The 19,681-nt window shown below is 37.2% G+C and overlaps 1 protein-coding gene across 1 annotated transcript in view; it reads right to left on the minus strand.

Moving 5' to 3' along the window:
* Positions 1–14,502, minus strand: part of camk1da (calcium/calmodulin-dependent protein kinase 1Da) — a 54,171-nt gene extending 39,669 nt beyond the window's left edge. Inside the window, exon 1 of the mRNA XM_077234951.1 lies at positions 14,004–14,502. Coding sequence (XP_077091066.1) covers positions 14,004–14,101 — 98 coding nt within the window. The 5' untranslated portion in view covers positions 14,102–14,502. The remainder of the gene's footprint in view (positions 1–14,003) is intronic.
* Between the last annotated feature and the right edge of the window lie 5,179 nt (positions 14,503–19,681).

Raw genomic sequence — 19,681 nt, forward strand, 5'->3', positions numbered from 1 at the left:
AACTAAAGAACTTTATAACTCCCTCTATCATTAATTATTAACCGTCCATTACAATTATTAGACTATTCTTCATCGGTTCTGTGAACATGGCCCTCCAGTTAGAAATTAAGCCTGTTTTCTTACTGGAATACTGAGGAAATTCATATCTAGTAGTTTCAAAAATTATTTAGTGACTTAAGCCACATTTCAAAATGTATGACTGTCATAGCATTAGATAACACAATATCAAACCAGGTTGATTAGCTATTAGATTATATATATATATATAATATTAGATTATTAGGACAAGTAAAGAAATTTGTCCAGATATGATTATGAACAGAATTGTTTGCAGTTTTGAGATAATGTTTATGAATAGAATTGTTTGCAGTCTTGGGTAGTTTATGCCAGGAGCTACAGTGGTTTAGGAGTGGTAAGTGCTATGATGTGTCGACCAGCTGGCATTTAGCTCAGGGGTAATGACTGAGCTTACAGATATCTGGGGTCGTGCTGACATCCCTCTCGCTCAGCAGGTCAGCTCGTGTTCTGACTAAAGCTAGCATGCTTGTTATACAAGGGAACGTTTACAAAATGTTGCAGAACGCTGCTAAACTCCGGCAGTGTTTCCTTGTGGGAGGCTGTGGTGGACGACGAACACACTGAAGAAAATGAGAACTATGGCAACTGATGACCACAAAACCATGACTGCCACTTAAGCCCACACAACAGCCATTTAGCCATTCGACTTCGAGCACTACACATTTTGCATAAATCAATGAAGTTTCAAATGTTCACAAATGGCTTTGTGGCATACCTTGCTAAAATCATTTTGTGGCACTTCTAATAATCACCAAGTAGTCAGATGCATTACTAGAAACATTGACCAATTTTGGCTTCATATTTGTCACCACTAAGTGGCCGCTAATGGCACTTTAAGTAGTGAAAGCATTATTCAATTCAAAACTATAGTCTATATTTGCTTTTTTTATAATGTTAACTGAAGGGGCTTTGTAATGACAAGCTGCTTTGCTAGAGATGAGTCTGCTGCAACGTTGCTGTGATATTAAGAAGGAGGCCTGTCAAATGTTCTGCCTTGTTCTCTGGGTTACCACGTGGATCAGGTCACGCTCACAGTGGGGCTCCTGCAATTGGCTTGAGTCTTATAAAAGAGCAGGGAGAACTAGAATCAGATATGACAGAGCAATAAAGAGGGAGAGTGAGGGCAGCTGAGAATCCTGGGAACACACAAAGAAATCAAAATTGACAAATCTTATTTTTTATGGAATATCGCAGTACTTATTATAAATGATTAATCATATTTTTTTTAAATCAAAATAACTTCCCCTTCTCTTGCAGTGACACATTTTTCCAACATTTTTTTAATCAAAATAGTACTGGATTTTTGTTTTCGTTACTATTTTGTCTAAATAAATGTAAAAAACCAAACAAACTCAAAACTAAAATCAATTGTGTTCAATGCTAAAAATTGATTTTAGGCATTACAAAATATACAGTATGAAATTAATATTTAACCATTATTCATTTATCGAACAATTCACAATTATGTAATCATGTTTAACTTTTAATATTGAATGATTAGTACTTGTTAATAAAATCAGCTTAGTACCTTTTAATCATCATTTGGTTTCCTGGTGGACTGATTAAAAACCTGTACAGGTGAAAACAGGTGGACAATCTAAATAGAGTTTGCTAGCATTTTCCTGTTTTATATGCAATAACCGGTCTGTGAAGTTGAAACTATACTCTAATCCCCCTTTTCTACTCTTGTAAGAATACATTCAGAATCAGTGCAGGGCTTGGTTAAAGGCCAAGCAGATAATGAACAGGCTTTTCCTAAACAGTCTTTTTTTATTTAGCCTAGTTTACTTCCAGTGCCCTTTCCTATACACTTCAACACTATCCTCTGCGCAGACGGTCTGTTCCCTTACAAGCGGTTCCAAATGATGACTTTATCCTATAGCTCCAATCGCATTGTAGGCCAGTCATGGCTTAGCAGAGATAGCGATCGAGGAAACAACTTGACTCTCGTGAAAGAACTTAAGGTTGACGTTGATATAGATTAATGTGGCTAACGTAATAGTCTTAAATTGCTGCACTATTTATCAGCAGGACTTCAGCAGTGAATGCCAAAGCCCTGAGCCGCTAGGCTAAATGAAGATACGTATTCCCGACTGGGCAGAAAACCTGGTCACTATTTATACACGGAGGTTGATCCTAAAATAATGGGCAGCGCTTGTGTCCGAGTTTTATTTTTATGTTAGATGTTCTATGTTAGAACCTAGAACACGAAGTACGTGACAAGTGGAAGATTGTAGATAGTGACAGTAATGAACACTAAAAGCTAATGCAGGGAAATAATCTTCATTCTCTATTTTTGGCATCAATTTTTCTGAAAGAGACACATCGAAATGGAGGAGGAGCCGCACAGTACAAGACCTCATTCACAAGCATGGAAGCAACAATAACAGCTATGCGCTATACACCATATGCAAAATTGCAAATAAAACAAAAATTCACCTTTTACACTTTAATAAATCAAGTAGTGAATGGAACTGTATGATTTAGCGAACTGTACTTTTACACAAAAATTATTTTATTTGGAAATCTATTTAATATTAATTTGAAAGCACTGAATAATCAGTAGAACAAATTACATTAGAGGACAGACAAGTCAAGTAATTGGACATAAAATATGTCTGTGGCTCTGTTTAAAATGTCATACTGCTTACTGAGTACTACCAACTATTTTATATTTTATGTAAAAAAAAAAAAAGAAGACTTTTGGCAGTTCAAAGAGAAAAAAACAGTGGAAAGGTGGAAAAGGAACTGTTTAGGGATGCACTGATTTGAAAAAATTGCCAATACCAATAACGGATAATTCTTTATATTTGAAAGCCTATTACCAATATATTGGCCGATAAATCTAATTTTTTAAATAATTTTTTAGAGCCTGATTACAAAAGCAAAAGTCTCACCATTAAAATCCATGTCCCAAGCACACAAATAAAATGTTCTAATTATAATTTTATGTAGCCTATATGACAGACTTGCGATGCATGTTGAACTTAACCGATTTTTTCTTTCTTGAAGTGATTTCAATCATATTTCAAGCAATTCAAAACCATCATAGCGAACAGTGCACATCTGAAGTGTATTAATACGGCTTTAATATATCAGCCAAATTTGATCATTGGGCCGATAACACTTACATTCAAAATTAAAATATCGGGCCAATAACGATATGGTGGCCGATGTGTCGTGCATCCCTAGAAATGTTGAGTGCACTGCATTGTGGGATACATTATCTCATGCAGCATGCGTGTTCAAGAAAATGTAGTGGATTTTCACATACACAAAGAGATTTGCATTGTGCACAGTGCAGAAATTAGTAGTATAGTAGTAGTCAAAAAACAAGATGTAGGCTAATTTGCATAACAATAAAACTGACAATAATATACAATATAAATAAGAAAACTGCTGCTACAATATTTTAAATGGCAGTCTAAAGAGATGGACTTGCCCATGCTCTATTATTAAAGTTGAACCACATTGGTACAAATAGTCCCTGAAGAGGAAAACGATTTAACATGTCGTTTTATTTTTGGTTGGTGATGGTACACAGTGACATTCATTTAGCCTGCAATTACAGCTTTACACTAACTGGACTAGTTGAAACAACGTGCATGTGACAGCATCTTCAGAAGTTCAGAACCACACTCTGAATGCATTGTTACTAACGAGTAGACTTTAATAAAACAAGAGGAATAGCATATATCAATCTACCGCAATACTTCACAATTTCAAAAACAAGCATCTCCACCAATGGCCGCAACGGAAATTGATTGGACACTCAATCCAACATTAGTGAGCTATGCTGAAATACAGGTCTTTATGTAAAACCCTAGCTGAGATGTAATAAAAACCCACTAATCAGAGCCATATTATACCTGCTACACAACCAGCAGGACATAATAATGACTCACATGTGTTTAAAGGGGCTGCAAAGTGTCAATAAAAACATTTCTAGGCAAATGCTTTCCGCCCTAATGGACTTGAAAGGAGTGTGTTAGTGAGTCTAATCCTACTTGAAATTAGGGGTGTGATGCGCTGTGTGTGTGGGCAGGTTTTGCTTTCCTTGTGGGCACAACATTTTAGTGTGGGGATGTCCCAAATAGTAGTGTGGGGTTTTTCATAAAAAGGTCATTTAAGGTAATAAACCTCTAAATGCCAGTTATAGTCTGTCTGTATTTTGGTGGATAGAAATATTCTTGCGATTTCATATAACAAATGTTTTAAACACCATCACATGACTTTATGTTGCATGCTTACTTCAGCAGGTAGAGTCCAGTTGTCATGCTGAACATTAACAATACATTGCCATTATTTACTCACTCTCATGTCCTTCCAAACCTGTATGATGTTTTTTCTTCCGTGGAACAAAAAATAATACATTTTAAAAGGGGGTGTTTTTCCGTTTCCTACAATGTTAGTCAATGGCGCCCTATGCTGCTTTGGACCCCATGACTTTAAAAAATATTCTTCAAGTATCTTCTTTTGTGTTCCACAGAAGAACAAACAAAAGAATGGTGCACCCTCATAAAGTGATTATAATGAGATTCAGGCAATAATGTGATTAAACTATATCTCATTTAAACACAAAACTTTTGAGCTCAAATTCAGCTCATAAAATCATAGCAACCATAATTGTAGTAAACATGGTGTATGCTAATAGTAATTGCAATAAACAGGCATGTAAACACTTTAATCGCATCAATTGCAAAGTGGGAATGTGCAGTTTTGGTTTGCTGTGGTTGTGGGACATTAATATAATGCAGCAAATTGTAGGCGCGTCACAGAAAGATGACCGAGCCCAGACCATTTCATACTGTCTGTGTGTGAGTTCATCATTTGTGCTGTGGTTTGGGGTATGTGATAATGGTGGTATAAATAACCACACTTCTTTGAGAATAATCAGAATAATGAGAATTGCATGTAAACATGTAAAAATAATCACATTATTGGTGTACATGCGGTCAGTGATGACAGAAACTTTATATCTTGGTGGCTAGAAACAGAGAATTACAAAAACTGCACAACCCAGATCATTAAAGTGATAATGAGTATTTGTAGCACAGTTGCATTATAACGCAACGGAAGAACATCAAATGCAACAAAGACAAGTTGAAGTCTGTAAACACACATAAGACTGTTTGTGGGTGGCGTGTTGTGGTGCCCGTGTTGTCAGCAACAGATGGGATTTGGGCATAATCTCATTCAGATTCAGCCCGCTCTTGTTAAGTGAACAAGCTTTGCTGATAAACACTGGTGACACGAGTACAGACGGTCGTCCCCTTGGCTGAAAGCGATGGCAGGAACCAGACCGTACACTCGGATGAACAGAAGAGCGAGTGAGCGAGTGAGCCAAAGACAGCAGAGCTTGAGGAGAGATGGCGGGAAGAGAATAATCTCCAGACGGGTTTCCTCCACTGTGAAGTCGTTTGCTTTGATCAGGGCGGATTCATCCGGCACGTGACCCCAAAGCCAAACAACTTATTCAGTTACTGTGTAACTCCCGGCAAACCAACCTGTCAACATGTATTGGATGAGGAGACTTTCGTGAGGATCTTACAAGATCCTATCATGTAGTTTCTCCATGTTAATACCTGGCGGTGGCTTTGTCGCGCACGTCGACGGCGCAGCAGATGGTTGTGTGAGCGGCACACATGGGGGGATCTATTAGAGCAGTCACAAGATGTTTGCATCCGAGGAAACTTGCAAAACTGTGCGTGCTTTTGTTCTCAAAAACAGATTGTTCCACAGGGGCCCAGTTAAGAGAGAAGGGACTTTTAAAGTGATTTCTTGCAAAGCTGTCAACTTCTTCAGACTTGAACTCAATTCAATTTTCTAAACCGTTTGATTTTCCAAAATGGGTTAAAGGTTAAGACCTGTTCGCACCAAGAACAGTTAACTATAAGGATAACAATACAGCGTTCACACCAGCGGACGATATCTTTCTGTTTATTATAAGCGTGTGCTGCAGTATTTAGTAGTATTTCATATTTAGAACTATATCTTCATCGTTATATATATAGTTATTGTCCTTGGTGTGAATGGGCCTTTAAAAGTTAAGAGTGTAATATCTATACTTCTATTAATGATAAATTTCCACATTTTACAATATATTATTTAGAATATATAAAAATAAAAAACTACTATTTTAAATTTTTACAATATTTCACAATATTACTGGTTTTAATGTACTTTTGTTTGGTGAGCATAAGAGATTTCTTTCAAAAATCTTACCAACCCCAAACTTTTAAATGGTAGTGTACAGTATGTACTTACATAAAGTGTTTTCCAACATATTAAAAACAAATCATACCTAAATAAAAAACCTAAAAAAAACAATAATCACGTTTGCCTTTTAAAATTTATTCGATTTTTCAAATCCGTTTTGCAAATAGTGTCTTAAAATCAGTAAATGTATCATGTTTAAAGAATGTTGTAGGAATTTCGAAAAGGATTTCTTGCAAAGCTGTCAAATCCTTCAGACTCGAACTCAACAACCACACCACTAGATGTGGCTGAGGACAGATTCCCTGATATGATTGTAAAGTGCTTTGGGTGTACAGTAGTAAATGACTCATTCATTCATTCAACACACTTTTCTGAACAGTTTGAATTTTCCCAAATTGGCTGTTAAAGGTTAAAAGTGTAATATCTGCCCTTTTATTTATGGCACATCTCTCTGCAAACTAGGAGTGGAGAACGTAATTAGGAATGAAAAAATTACACACTTCACCTTTAATCAATTTGTGATATTTTCTGTCAGAGTAAGTGTAACTTTCCCCTGTGTTTGAACGCAGACAGCGTTAAAGCTAAAGATTACACCTCGGACAGCTGACTCAGGATCTCAAGCTTACCACATCACTGAACACTCCCAAACACATGAAGACACTCTCAATCGCAATACAAAACCTCTCAGTTTCAGCACTGCAAACTAATTATTATTTCTCTGTATTTTCTTCTTGTTTTTCAGGATAAGTATTTCAACATCCTTGAATCTACAGTAGTCAACATTTGAAGTGGATCAAAAAAGTTTGAAAAGTTTTTCCTAAGACAAGAACGGGTATTGTTCAAAATTCATGTAGCCTATAACTTTGATGAAAGGTTTTGACTACTGTAGATGTACACAACTGTTTAAAAATTTGGGGCCATAAAGTTTTTTTGTTTTTGGAAGACATAACAATAACAATATTGTTAATAGTAACAATAAATGTTTTTTGAGCAGCAAATAAGCATATTAGAATGATTATTGAAGACTGGAGTAATGGCTGCTGAAAATTCATCACAGGAATAAATTACAATATCTAAAAAAAATAATTGAGTTGGTTTTTTTATCCGTTTTGCAAATAGTATCTTCAAATCAGTAAATGTATCTTATTTAAAGGATGTTTACACAAAGAAAAATAATAATTTTTGCAGTAAAGACCCACACTAAAAAGATATTCAAAATTCATACATTTTTTCACAGCATTTGCCAACGGATAAAAAAAAATGTTCCCAGCCATAATTTTTTTTCCACCTATTAAACTGCATTTATTATTTACACAGAGGCCAACAAAAATGTAAGTAAATGTCACAATGATCCATTTGTAAAACAACAACCATGACATACCAAGGAGAAACTTAAGAGTGTACTAAATATTTTTTGTTTGTTTCACTGCCCGATAAGACAGTAGTTTTGGTAATAAAAAAGTGCAATTCAAGTGGACACAAATGATTTAGTGTACCTTTAAGACACTTTCCAACCAACTCTCCAACCAACTTTATAACAGAGCACAGCGAGTATCTGTGACAAGGATTTTATAATAGAATCTCATTTTGAACTATGGCTCGCCCTGTAAAAGTCACTTTAATAAAGTACAGTGAGAGAGAGAGAGAGAGAGAGAGAGAGAGAGAGAGAGAGAGAGAGAGAGAGAGAGGGAGAGAGAGAGGGAGAGGGAGAGAGAGAGAGAGAGAGAGAGAGAGAGAGAGAAGGAGAGGGAGAGAGAGAGAGAGAGAGAGAGAGAGAGAGAGAGAGAGAGAGAGAGAGAGAGAGAGAGAGAGAGAGAGAGAGAGAGAGAGAGAGAGAGAGATTCTAAATAGAGGACAAAGCCAGGAGCACAGGCCTGAAAATGGAGCAGGCAATTAAGGGCTTCATAACCTTAATGTTTCCTCTCTCTCTCTCTCTTTTTATCTCTCCTCTGCCTTTCCTTTCTCTCCTCTCCTCTCCTCTCGAGTCACCTCACCTGGCGTACGATACGTGTGTTTTAGATGGTGTCTCTGAGAGTTTTCTAACAGTAGCATCATGTACACAGTACCTGGCGCACACGCACCTGTTGAGTGATCACATGACCTCCAGTGGCCTCTGGGCGCTCCACATACTGAATAATTCAGTTCAGAGAACAACACTGGAGGTGTTCACACACACACAGATGAAACACAACACTGAATTCTCATGTCCCTAATGGCTAGGCAGAGTGAACAAGTCTATTTCTACATATTCATACTGTGCGGGTTATAATATTGTTAATAGCGGTGCTTGTTATGGTAAGCATTACTACTGATGCTCCAAGCGTTATGGATTTGAACAAATTCAAAGTCCAAGTATAAAACTCCAGTGCGTAATTGGCAACAGACATGAATAATATGTCTCATCATACTTATATGATATAGTAAAACAGTACTTATATAAAACTACACTTAGAAGGAGGTGGACTTATTTGACTTATGCAAATAAACCTTTAACAGAACGATTACTAATACACAAGTGTTTTTGGTTTTTAAAGGAAATACAAAAAGCTTCCATTGCAACCGTCCATGCACCTGGCCCCCAAACATGTACATCTCGTGAAGAAACAGGATGGCTTACATAAGGTTTAAAAGTACGGTTTGAGAGATCAGGAAATGATCTAGCAGTTACATGCACAAACAGAGAGCAAGAAAGCTAGAAAAAGAAAGTGAATTCAGTCTTGTGTGGTCATTCAGGGCCAAACAAGCTAGAACTGAATGATTCATGTGCATGCAGGCTAACGGAAACCGTCATGTCCCTTGATGCATTAAACAAACGTCTTATAATGAGGTTGTTTTTTTCAATACAAGCCAAAAAAATAGCTCCACCAAAAAACATTCAGGATACAAAATATATAATATCTGCAGTGCATTCTGACTCTGCTTTTAGATAAGTAGTTTTTAGCTTACCAAGAAAATAAGAGAAAACTAAATGAGCATTTATGACATTAGTTCTCCATTACATACACAAAAAGAAAAGTGGTCATTCAGGAGCAAACAAGCTAGAACTGAATGATTCATGTGACTTCAAGTGTGAGATGGTCGGGTAGAGGATGTGAAATAGCCGAGGTCTCAGAGCAGAAACCGTTTCGTTTCTAAAAACATACGGTTTTAGAAAGCTGCCCCTGCAGAGCCCAACTGTTGAATTTGACACATCCGTCAAAAAATGTGTGCAGAAATACCCTCCGCTCTGCCGGAAACGTCAACACAGCTGTCGTTCTTCAGGAAAAGCCCTGGATAAAGTGAACTAACAGGGTTATAAGAACGCTGCAGCTTTTCCTTGCCATTTTAGCCCGATCAATAATCAATATTTCAAAAGGAAATAATAACACTATGCTGTGAACACAGTAAAGATCAGGCATGCTGTGTTCTGGTTTATAATGGCCAGTTGGATGACTGTGGGTGGATAAATAAAATCTGTGTGTGCCTGAGCGTGGGCGAAGAGAACCGTACCATGCCAGCAGCGTTTTTTATATGAGGGGAAATGAAGATCGGTGAGACCCTCTTAATGGTGTGCTTGAACGGGCCAGTCAGAGTTGCCATGACTCCTGTCTCTTGGGTTGCTATGACGGCATCGTCTCCACATAGAGCTCAGATCCACCTAATCATAGGTTTAATAGATGTGTGCTCACAGTCGGAGCTCTTCTATAACAAAACACTTCTCCAACTGAACAATCATGGTCATAGTTTATTTACATTAGTGTAATCTTGTGACACCTTGTTTAGTGATACTGTAATTATATTAGCATGCAATGTGTAACAAAGCATAAAGTATCACATGATCGTTAAAAGGGTAAATCACTGATGGGAATGAATAAAACTTGGCTGCATTCATGTGTGGTAGAAAGGCGAAAAATAATGTTTAAATCTGTGCTACCTGGCTAGAGAAAACAGAGGGAAAAAAGGCAGTTGTCTTCCCTTTTGCCCATAATGCACTGGTTATGTTGGATTTCAAGGCCACTCTCAGTCTGCTTCTATTGGATAGATTTGATCAGACAAATACCGCCTTGCTTTAGTAGGAAATACTCCTTAGCAAACTTTTAGTCACAATGGTGTGAACTTGAACAAAATGTGTAAACGTTTAGCAGTAATGAGTTATTTTCAGTTTACAGTGAAGGATCCAGTGCGTTGCAGGCAGTGGCTAAAGGCTTTTTAACCAGTCCTACTCAACCGGCTCGAGCGAGATTCGAAACCAGGTCGCTGGCATTGGAGGCGGCGTGCGAACAAGGACGCTAAAGACCACTAGCGTCAGTCGCTGCATTGTAACAAATGGACCCTTTTCACAGACTCTGACGCGTTTTAACAGTCAACAGCATCATAAATCCTGCAGGTTTTATATACAGTAATCAACATTTGAAGTGGATCAAAAAAGTTCATTAAAGTTGTCCTAAGACAAGAACGGGTATTGTTCAAAATCCATGTATGACTTTGATGAAAGGTTTTGATCCACTTCAAATGTTGACTACTGTAGCCTATACTGTATATATATATATATATTATGTATATTTATAATACTATACTTAGTATTAGTATTATTACCTTTGCATCAAATTACAAAAAACTAGTTACGGCTGCTGTGAGGGTGTTTCTAATACAGAGACAGTAAAATTGCTATCTTTCACTCTTCCGACTGCCGTTATCAATCTTACTTTTTCAATTTATTCGTTTTTTTGTTTTGTTATTTGAGCAAATTGGAGCACAAGAAATATGTTTGATGTAGTCTCTCATTCATGAACTTACACTTTATGCCTGGTTCAGATTACACGATTTTTTTTGTCTGTTAGATAGTCACTGTGTCAGATTACGCGATTTTGACTCCTAAAATCTTGTCATGTCGTGGACAAGAAACATGTCAGACTACACGTTGCTTCCTGACTAGTCATCGCGTGCCCTCTTTAACGATGCGCGTGATGTCATCGAGAAGTCGAAACTAGCGAGTGACTTCCGGAAACGAACGTGAAACAAACGTAAACAAACAATGGAGGAAGCGGTGAGTGTTGTATTGGCTGTCCTGTGTTCAGAAAAACTTTAAAAAAAAGAAAGAAACCCCGACAATGGACACGTTCCTGGATTGAACCTTTCCTCCATGTCATAATGGAGTTATGTAGCACCTAGTAGCACCATCGTCTCTCTTTCGTTTCGCCATTTTTGAAAGTTGTGTACGGAAAAGCTTCTGTGCTCCTATTGGTCAACCTCATACATGTTACGGAACCCGTCGTGGACAACCGTTAAAAAAATTAAACATGCTAGTCTTTTTGTCGTGATGTCGTGAAGCATTGCAGACGTGGCGTAGGTTGTCACCCACTATGACACACTCAATGAGATGATACGATCGAATCTTGCGTTCCGACGCCCGTTTGTTCGTTTATGCCTGGTTCAGATTGCACGATTTTTTTTGTCTTTTACGATAGTCACTGTGTCAGATTACGGGATTTTGACTCCTAAAATCTTGTCGTGTCGTGGACAAGAAACATGTCAGACTACACGTTGCTTCCTGACCAGTCATCGCGTGCCGTCTTTAACGATGCGCGTGATGTCATTGAGAAGGCGAAACTATAGCGAGTGACTTCCGGAAACGAACGTAAACAAACAATGGATGTGGCGGTGAGTGTTGTATTGGCTGTCCTGTGTTCAGAAAACTTAAAAAAAGAAAGAAAACCCGACAATGGACACGTTCCTGGATTGCTCGAAGAGGACAGTATTGGCTGTCAATCCTACAAAGAGAACTTGAGGTAAAATATTGTTTTCTTACGAACCTTTCCTCCATGTCATAACTCCACCTAGTAGCACTATCGTCTCTCTTTCGATTCGCCATTTTTGAAAGTTGTGTACGGAAAAGCTTCTGTGCTCCTATTGGTCAACCTCATACATGTGACGGAACCCGTCGTGGATGACCGTTTAAAAAATTAAACATGCTAGTCTTTTTGTCGTGATGTCGTGAAGCATCGCAGACGCGGCGTAGGTTGTCGCCCACTATGACACACTATACGAGATGATACGATCGAATCTTGCGTCCCGACGCCCATTGTCGTTTACGAATCCCCACGAGACCCTACGTCAAACGGATTGTGCCAAAATCGGGTTACAATCATGTAATCTGAACCAGGCATTAGGTAAACCTCTCAGACACGCATTATGAAATTTGGACACAATCTATTCAAGGACTGTCTTCCTCCGGTGCAATAATCCGATCTGGTTAATCCGACTCCCCTTGGTTAGCACACAGATATTAAATTACTGCAGTCAAAGCGACCGGGCTGACCCGCAGCAGAACGTATAAACACTATACAGTTCTGCAAGGATGCTAAGACATGGTAGATGCAGATGAAGTTTAATCTTTATAGGTCCAGGAGGAATTGAATATGAGCTAACTAACAACCTGAGAGTACATCACTATTGTGTGTTGGATGAAAACATGCATGCATGGCGATGCAAGTGGCTGCAGACTGCAAAACAATCCCACTGTTTATCATCAAACACGTGCATGACCACAGCCACTGCAAAAGCAATGCATGCAGGCTAACGGAAACCGTAATGGCCCTTTATGCATCAAACAATGCATCATACAAGCCAAAAAATAGCTTCACAGAAATACCTTTAGGATACGAAAAATAAAATTTCTGCAGTGCATTCTGACTCTGCTTTTAGATAAGGAGTGAATAATAATGAAACTCCGATCAGAACATTATTGCTCCTCACTTGTGTAGCCACAACAAAACGTTTGAAAAGACCGTTTAAGATGGTATCTATGTTTGGGAACATGGTAGCTGGTTTCTGGTCCAAAACCATGCTTTTAGATAAGGAGTGAATAATAATGAAACTCCGATCAGAACATTATTGCTCCTCACTTGTGTAGCCACAACAAAACGTTTGAAAAGACCGTTTAAGATGGTAGCTATGTTTGGGAACATGGTAGCTGGTTTCTGGTCCAAAACCAGTCTGACGAGCTTAAACTGGCCTTTATTGCTGGTGCAAAATTGTCTACCAACTACTGATCATATTGTACCACTTTAGGATGGATTTAGGATGGATCCAGCAGGGTTGTTTGTTTCTGTTTATAATTTAACATTGAGCATTTACGGCATTACTTCTCCATTAAATACATTTTACTATGGTACCCATACAATACAATTTTTTAGAATCATTATAATATAACATCTTTGGGTCAATGCATTAACTTGACACAATAATTTCGGTACTTGACTGTATGAGTTTCAAATCGATTATCTTTGTCCGTAATTAACTTCAAAGTCGTCAAACAATTCTAATGAACTTTGGCACCACTTTGATTTCACTTTTAAAAATGGCAGTATTAATTAACTTATTATTAGTGTATTGTTATGGTATTAGCCACCACTGCAATCAAAAATTAAAAAGCAAAAAGTGAAAGAAATATTCTGACGCTGTTTGAAAGTGATCACAAATTATTATCTTGGTTTTACAGTAGCAGCTATAGGCTTATCATAACCAGCATCTTAAACAAGCCGATGGTTTATGGGTTTTAGTTCAGCTGGTTGTCAAGCGTACCCAAAACCACAGTAAAACCAGACCGAACTCACAGACCAGGATTCTCACTACTGTGGTTTAGGGAAAACTATAATTACCATGGTGAATTTTCATAAGTGGGTTCTGTTATAGCCGCATGTCAAAGTCAAAACAAAGTTACTCACGTCCCGAGCACCTCTTTGAATTCAAACATCTCCTTGATATCATCGACCTGCTTCTTCCACGAGCAATCCCCGCCGGCCTCTCCGTTCTCCCGAGCCATGGCGGAAAAATCGGGGAGGACCGTAGATGGAGAAGTGAGCTGGAGATCCCCGGAGATTTTCCTCGCTTTCCCACGCTGCACTTCCTGCTCTTTCTTCTCTCGCCTTCCCCGGTTGAACCGTTACCAAACAACCCCGGTGAGGATCTCCCGAGTGCGCTTGTCTCTCTCAAGCAGCTTAAACGGTTTGACGTAAATAGTTCAGAGTGTTGAGTGCGTGCGTGTTTCGCCACCGGTGCGGGTTTATTCCGCCGCGCGCGGCTGCTGAATGTTGATCCCGAGCGGACTGATGCACTGCATCCGTTGTTATGGCAATGAGGAGAGAGAGTGAGTGAGTGAGTGAATGAATGAGGAGGAGGAAGATGCTGTGCTCCTCACCGCGCGACCTGACAAAGAGCAAATGCATGAGAAATATGGCAAGCCGTTTTAACACTCAACTAATAAGCATCTTTTTTGTTGTTGTTACGAGTTAATAATTTAATATTTTTTTACAGCGACTAGTAGCCTAGCTTTAATAGTTTCTTACTAGACAATCGTATCAATCTGAATTGTTACTTTTTATATCTCACTATACTAAGCAGGCTGGCTACATTTCAATTGAATTAGTTGGAACTTAGTCCTACTACTAAATTGCAGTAGGCTACAATTAAAGGAACACCACCGTTTTTTGAAATTGGGGTTATCCACCGACTCCACACGTCTCCGTCTCAACTGTAGTGAATGCGCCTATAGAGAGAAATATACATTTACATAAGCAGAGAGTAGCCGATTTCTTTTAGGTTTTATTTGTTTTGTTTAAAAGTAGACATTTCAAGCTTTCTTTAGATATAGATATAGTTCTCAGGTCTGTGAGACAAGTAGCTTATACACTGAGTTTCGGTTCATTTATGAGACGTGCTCCAGTTCACAGCTGGAGCCTCCGTGTCCTGATTATATTGTCTACTATATTTGCTTCTTATTTATTAATTCAGTCAATGTGTTGATGAAACATTGATTAAAATGATGATACAATTTATACAAAACGAAAATTTCAAGCTAAAATAATATTCAAAGATCGCTGGGTGGCTATTATTTGATTATTATTTGAAAATCACACCCCACCTACATGCATGTATAGGCTACATGCCAGAGCATGTGAGCAAAGCGGAGCAGTGTGACGCTTAAATATAAGTTATAAAACTTAAATATACGTTTTATATTTATGTTTAAATAATATAATGTTATTTTTTTAATTTAATCTATGTTGATTATATGAAAAGGGAACCGCATGAGATGAGAAAGATAGGAAGATGCCCAATATATCGGAAAACATTTGGAATGGATCAGACATGATTTTGACCACTTATTAAGTTTTGTTTTGTAGAAAGCCTTTTTTAAAAGTGAATTTCGTTTTGTATAAATTGTATCTTAATTTTAATCAATGTTTCATCAACAAATTGACTGGATTAATAAATAAGAAGCAAATATAGTAGACAATATAATCAGGACACGGAGGCTCCAGCTGTGAACTGGAGCGTGTCTCATAAATGAACCGAAACTCAGCGTATAAGCTACTTGTCTCACAGACCTGAGAAGTATATCTATATCTATAGAAAGCTTGAAATGTCTACTTTTAAACAAAACAAATAAAACCTAAAAGAAATTGGCTACTCTCTGCTTATGTGGCTTAATTCGTATGAAGTGTGCATTTCTCTCTATAGGCGCGTTCACTACTGTCTAAAATTTATCTTTACAGACAACACTGACATAGGAGCTTTATTTCAGGTGTTGCGTGAAATCTCTGCGCCCAAGTAGCAGTGCTTCGCCTGTGCTTCCCCCCATAAAGTCACAAGTCAATATATGCCTAGGAAATCGCCTAGTCTTAATCTGCATTGCTATTTGTACTCGTTGTGAATAAGCAGGCCACAAGAAGTAATTCGTTTTTTTTTTTTGGATCACTTTTACTCACTACATGCTATCCGGCAACAAAGGATTCCATTCATTATGCTAAGCTAAGCTAGCGGCGGCGCTGCCAGACTAAGACAATGCATGCACTGAGACACAAATGCATTTGCCCACCTATCTAAATGTAGGGGAGATGGTGAATAACCACAATTTCAAAAAATGGTGCGTTCCGTTAACTAAAGAATAAGTATTAGACCTAATGAAAAGTTAATAGTAAACTGGCTGCAACAGGTTGACAGGTTGACTGATTTAAACATTGTGCATTGTGGAAAGAACTATAACTAGTCACTGTTGAAATAAGTAGTACTGGTATCTAATGAATAATACAATTTAAAAAAATATATAGTTTCTATTGGATCTCTTCCTAGTATTTACAAATATGTTCTATTACCATAAAAAGTAATAGTTTCATGAAATAAATGTTAAAGTGGCTTGCCGTATGTGAGAGGAGAGAAGAGGAGGAGGAGAGATCGTGTGCTTGTGTGGATTGTTCGCATTGCACCAAAAGCATGCTCAAGTCCAACTGAAAAAAAGCATGCATCCATTCAGATCAATTATTTTAATAAAGTCTAAGTAAATAAAACAGTGGCCACATTAATATGCATTCACATGCAAGCTGGTGATATTAATCACTGTTAATAGTAACTGCATCTTAAAGCAACAAAGTCAATATGTAAGGCAAAATAGTTTAGGCAAAGTCAAGGTAAAACAACACTTTGGCTACATCTGGTGGCACCTTTTTGCAGGCTGATGATGATAATAATCCACAAACCAGCTTCAGAGCTCTACACACACCTTGCCTGTGTTTAGCAATAAACGGTTAAGCTTTAAAAGTGCAGGATATGCTTAAATTATTTTACACACCATCTCTTACATATTACAAATTAACACAATTGCACTGTAAAAAATAATATTTACCTTGATTTTGGTGGCCTTCTCATAGCAAGTTGCCATGTGACTTTTAGATAAAGATGGTGAGAGGATGCCATGCCAGAGCTTTTATGAGTCACTTGAAAACATTTATTTACAGTGACAACCTTTTCAACATTTTCGCCCAAAATGAGGCACGCTCACTCACTTTCCCTCCCCCCAGGAGCTTGAATGTCTATATCACTCATAATACAATATATAAGGGTTAAAAAGCATGTTTGAGACCAGGCCGTACAGTAGCACTGAAGCTTGCTTGACACATGTCTGCTGTGGATGTCAGATTGGCCACAGACTGTTCACTTATCAGTACAGTCAGTGGCGAGGTGGGAGGGAGTGTGCGTGTGTGTGTGTGTGCGTGTGTGTGTGTGTGTGTGTGTGTGTGTGTGTGTGTGTGTGTGTGTGTGTGTGTGTGTATCAGTCAGCTTCTCTGCTCATGAGTATTCCAGCTGCAAACCACTGCAGTTTCTCGGCTCTGTAAAATCTGCCCCTCCCTTTCCATTTTGTCTCTCTCTTTCCCTCTTTCACTCTTTAGCTCTGACTGAGTCAGCAAATCTAAGCAGTTTGATCTGACAGTTACCCCCTCCCCCTCCACCTCCTGTGTCCACTTGAGCATTTGGTTAGTCAGTCATTAGGAAGCATTGCCAAATCTTGCAAAAAATGCTAATATAGACATGCTCACTGGTAGTTGTTCATATGTTAAATTCAAATTAAAGTCTAATTTGAATGGACTTGTTCATCCCATTAAATACACCAAAATAAGTGGACTTTGAACATTGCACGTTACTTTACAAAAAGGTTTAATTGGTTAACAATGGGTATCATAAAAGATAGCAAATTTTTAACAGCATTTATTAACTTAGGTTAATGTTAATTTAATATATAAACATTACTGCTGTCAAATCGGTTAATCACGATTATTCGCATAAACAGTTATATATATAACATAGATATAACATAAACTTTTTTTTACATAATGTGTGTGCATATATTATATTTATATATGTATAATTATGTGCGTGTATACAGTTTACACACACACACACACACACACACACACACACACACACACACACACACACACACACGTATAAATATTATATATAAATATATACACACACACACACACACACACATATTATTTAAACAAAATCTTTTATGTTAGGTGAGATTAATTGCGATTAATCGATTTGACAGCACTAATAACTATACTATTGTTCATTGTTAAATATATTTTTGTTCCCAATACAGTAGTGGCGTAATATAGTAGATTAAACCATCAATATAATCACACATATTTTAAATAAGAGGGAAGAACAAAACACTAAACTTGACTAAGGTATTTATCTGACAAAATTATAAGGCAGAACTACTGGTTTTATTTATATGCAAATAAAAATGCATAGAAAAACATGCAGGAAAAAGCATTCATTGACTACCACATAATGAATTATTAAAATTTAGTTGGTTCTCTCTGGTTTTTGCATGTGTTCATAATTATTTTGCATGACAACCTGGTAAAAAAAATAATGATAATAATTCTGCACATTTTGGATTGTTTCATTGCGTTATCACAAACAAAATTTGTATGATATTTGAATAAAGGTTGACAATTTTCCTAGGCTAATGTTAAAAATAAATTATGTATAAATTGACATTAACCCACATGCTACAACAGTTTTGTTTATTATTTTGTGTTAGCTTTAGCAATGTTAACGTATAGAACCTTATTATATAAAGTGTTAACATATATTGTGCATATTGCCTTTCTATAATACATTTTCGAGACTGTATTTAACAGTATTCCAAAACCTTTTGATGTCTTTTCAATAAATTTTTCAGTTGCTTATGATTACTAGATAAGGATTTAATAATAATTTTATGGAGAACTTCACAAAACAGTTGATGAAATATTTTAATGCCAAGCAGAAAACTGAACTAGAAAATTATCTTGGCACTACACAAATGTCCATGCCATCGGAAGATTGTATTAAATTGCAAGGCCTGGAAATCAAATTTCTTGATATTTCCATGTTTTCCAACTCTGAATTAACAAGATTCTCTTTCACTCATTTTCAAAATACTCATTTTGCTCTTAAAATAAGATTTAAGAGAAAGTTTGGCAACATTTTATTTTACATTGTCCTAGTTACATATGTTGCACGTACTTACTGTAGTTATAACGATGTAATGACTACATTAAGTACATGCAACATACAATACATTATGATTACATGCAACTAACCCTAAACCAAACCCTAATCCTATATTAAGTACATATTGTTAATGTAAGTAATACTATTCACAACTTAAATAAATATATAAATACACTGTAACAAGGACACCTTAAAAAAATTGGTAACACTTTAGTTCAGGGTCCAATATTCACTATGAACTAGTTGCTTATTTGCATACTGTATATTAGTAGGATATTGGCTGTTCATTAGTATTTATAAAGCACATATTAATGACTTATTCTGCATGACCATATTCTACATCCTTTAATCCTACTTAACAACTACCTTACTAACTATTAAAAGTTTGACCGAGAGTTACTTTGCGATACAGCTTATTCTTGCACACAGTTCTCTGGTATCTGGTGCCCCCACGTGGATGCCAAAAAATCATTCTTGAACAAAAAAAAAAACAGTTTGTTCTCATAATGGAGATAGTTAATTTGCCGATTTTAACGTATAATTAACACAGAAACCA

Source organism: Siphateles boraxobius, unplaced genomic scaffold (genome assembly GCF_051911475.1).
Source record: "Siphateles boraxobius isolate OS27281-9 unplaced genomic scaffold, OSU_SipBor_1 19, whole genome shotgun sequence".
Classification (NCBI taxonomy): domain Eukaryota; kingdom Metazoa; phylum Chordata; class Actinopteri; order Cypriniformes; family Leuciscidae; genus Siphateles; species Siphateles boraxobius.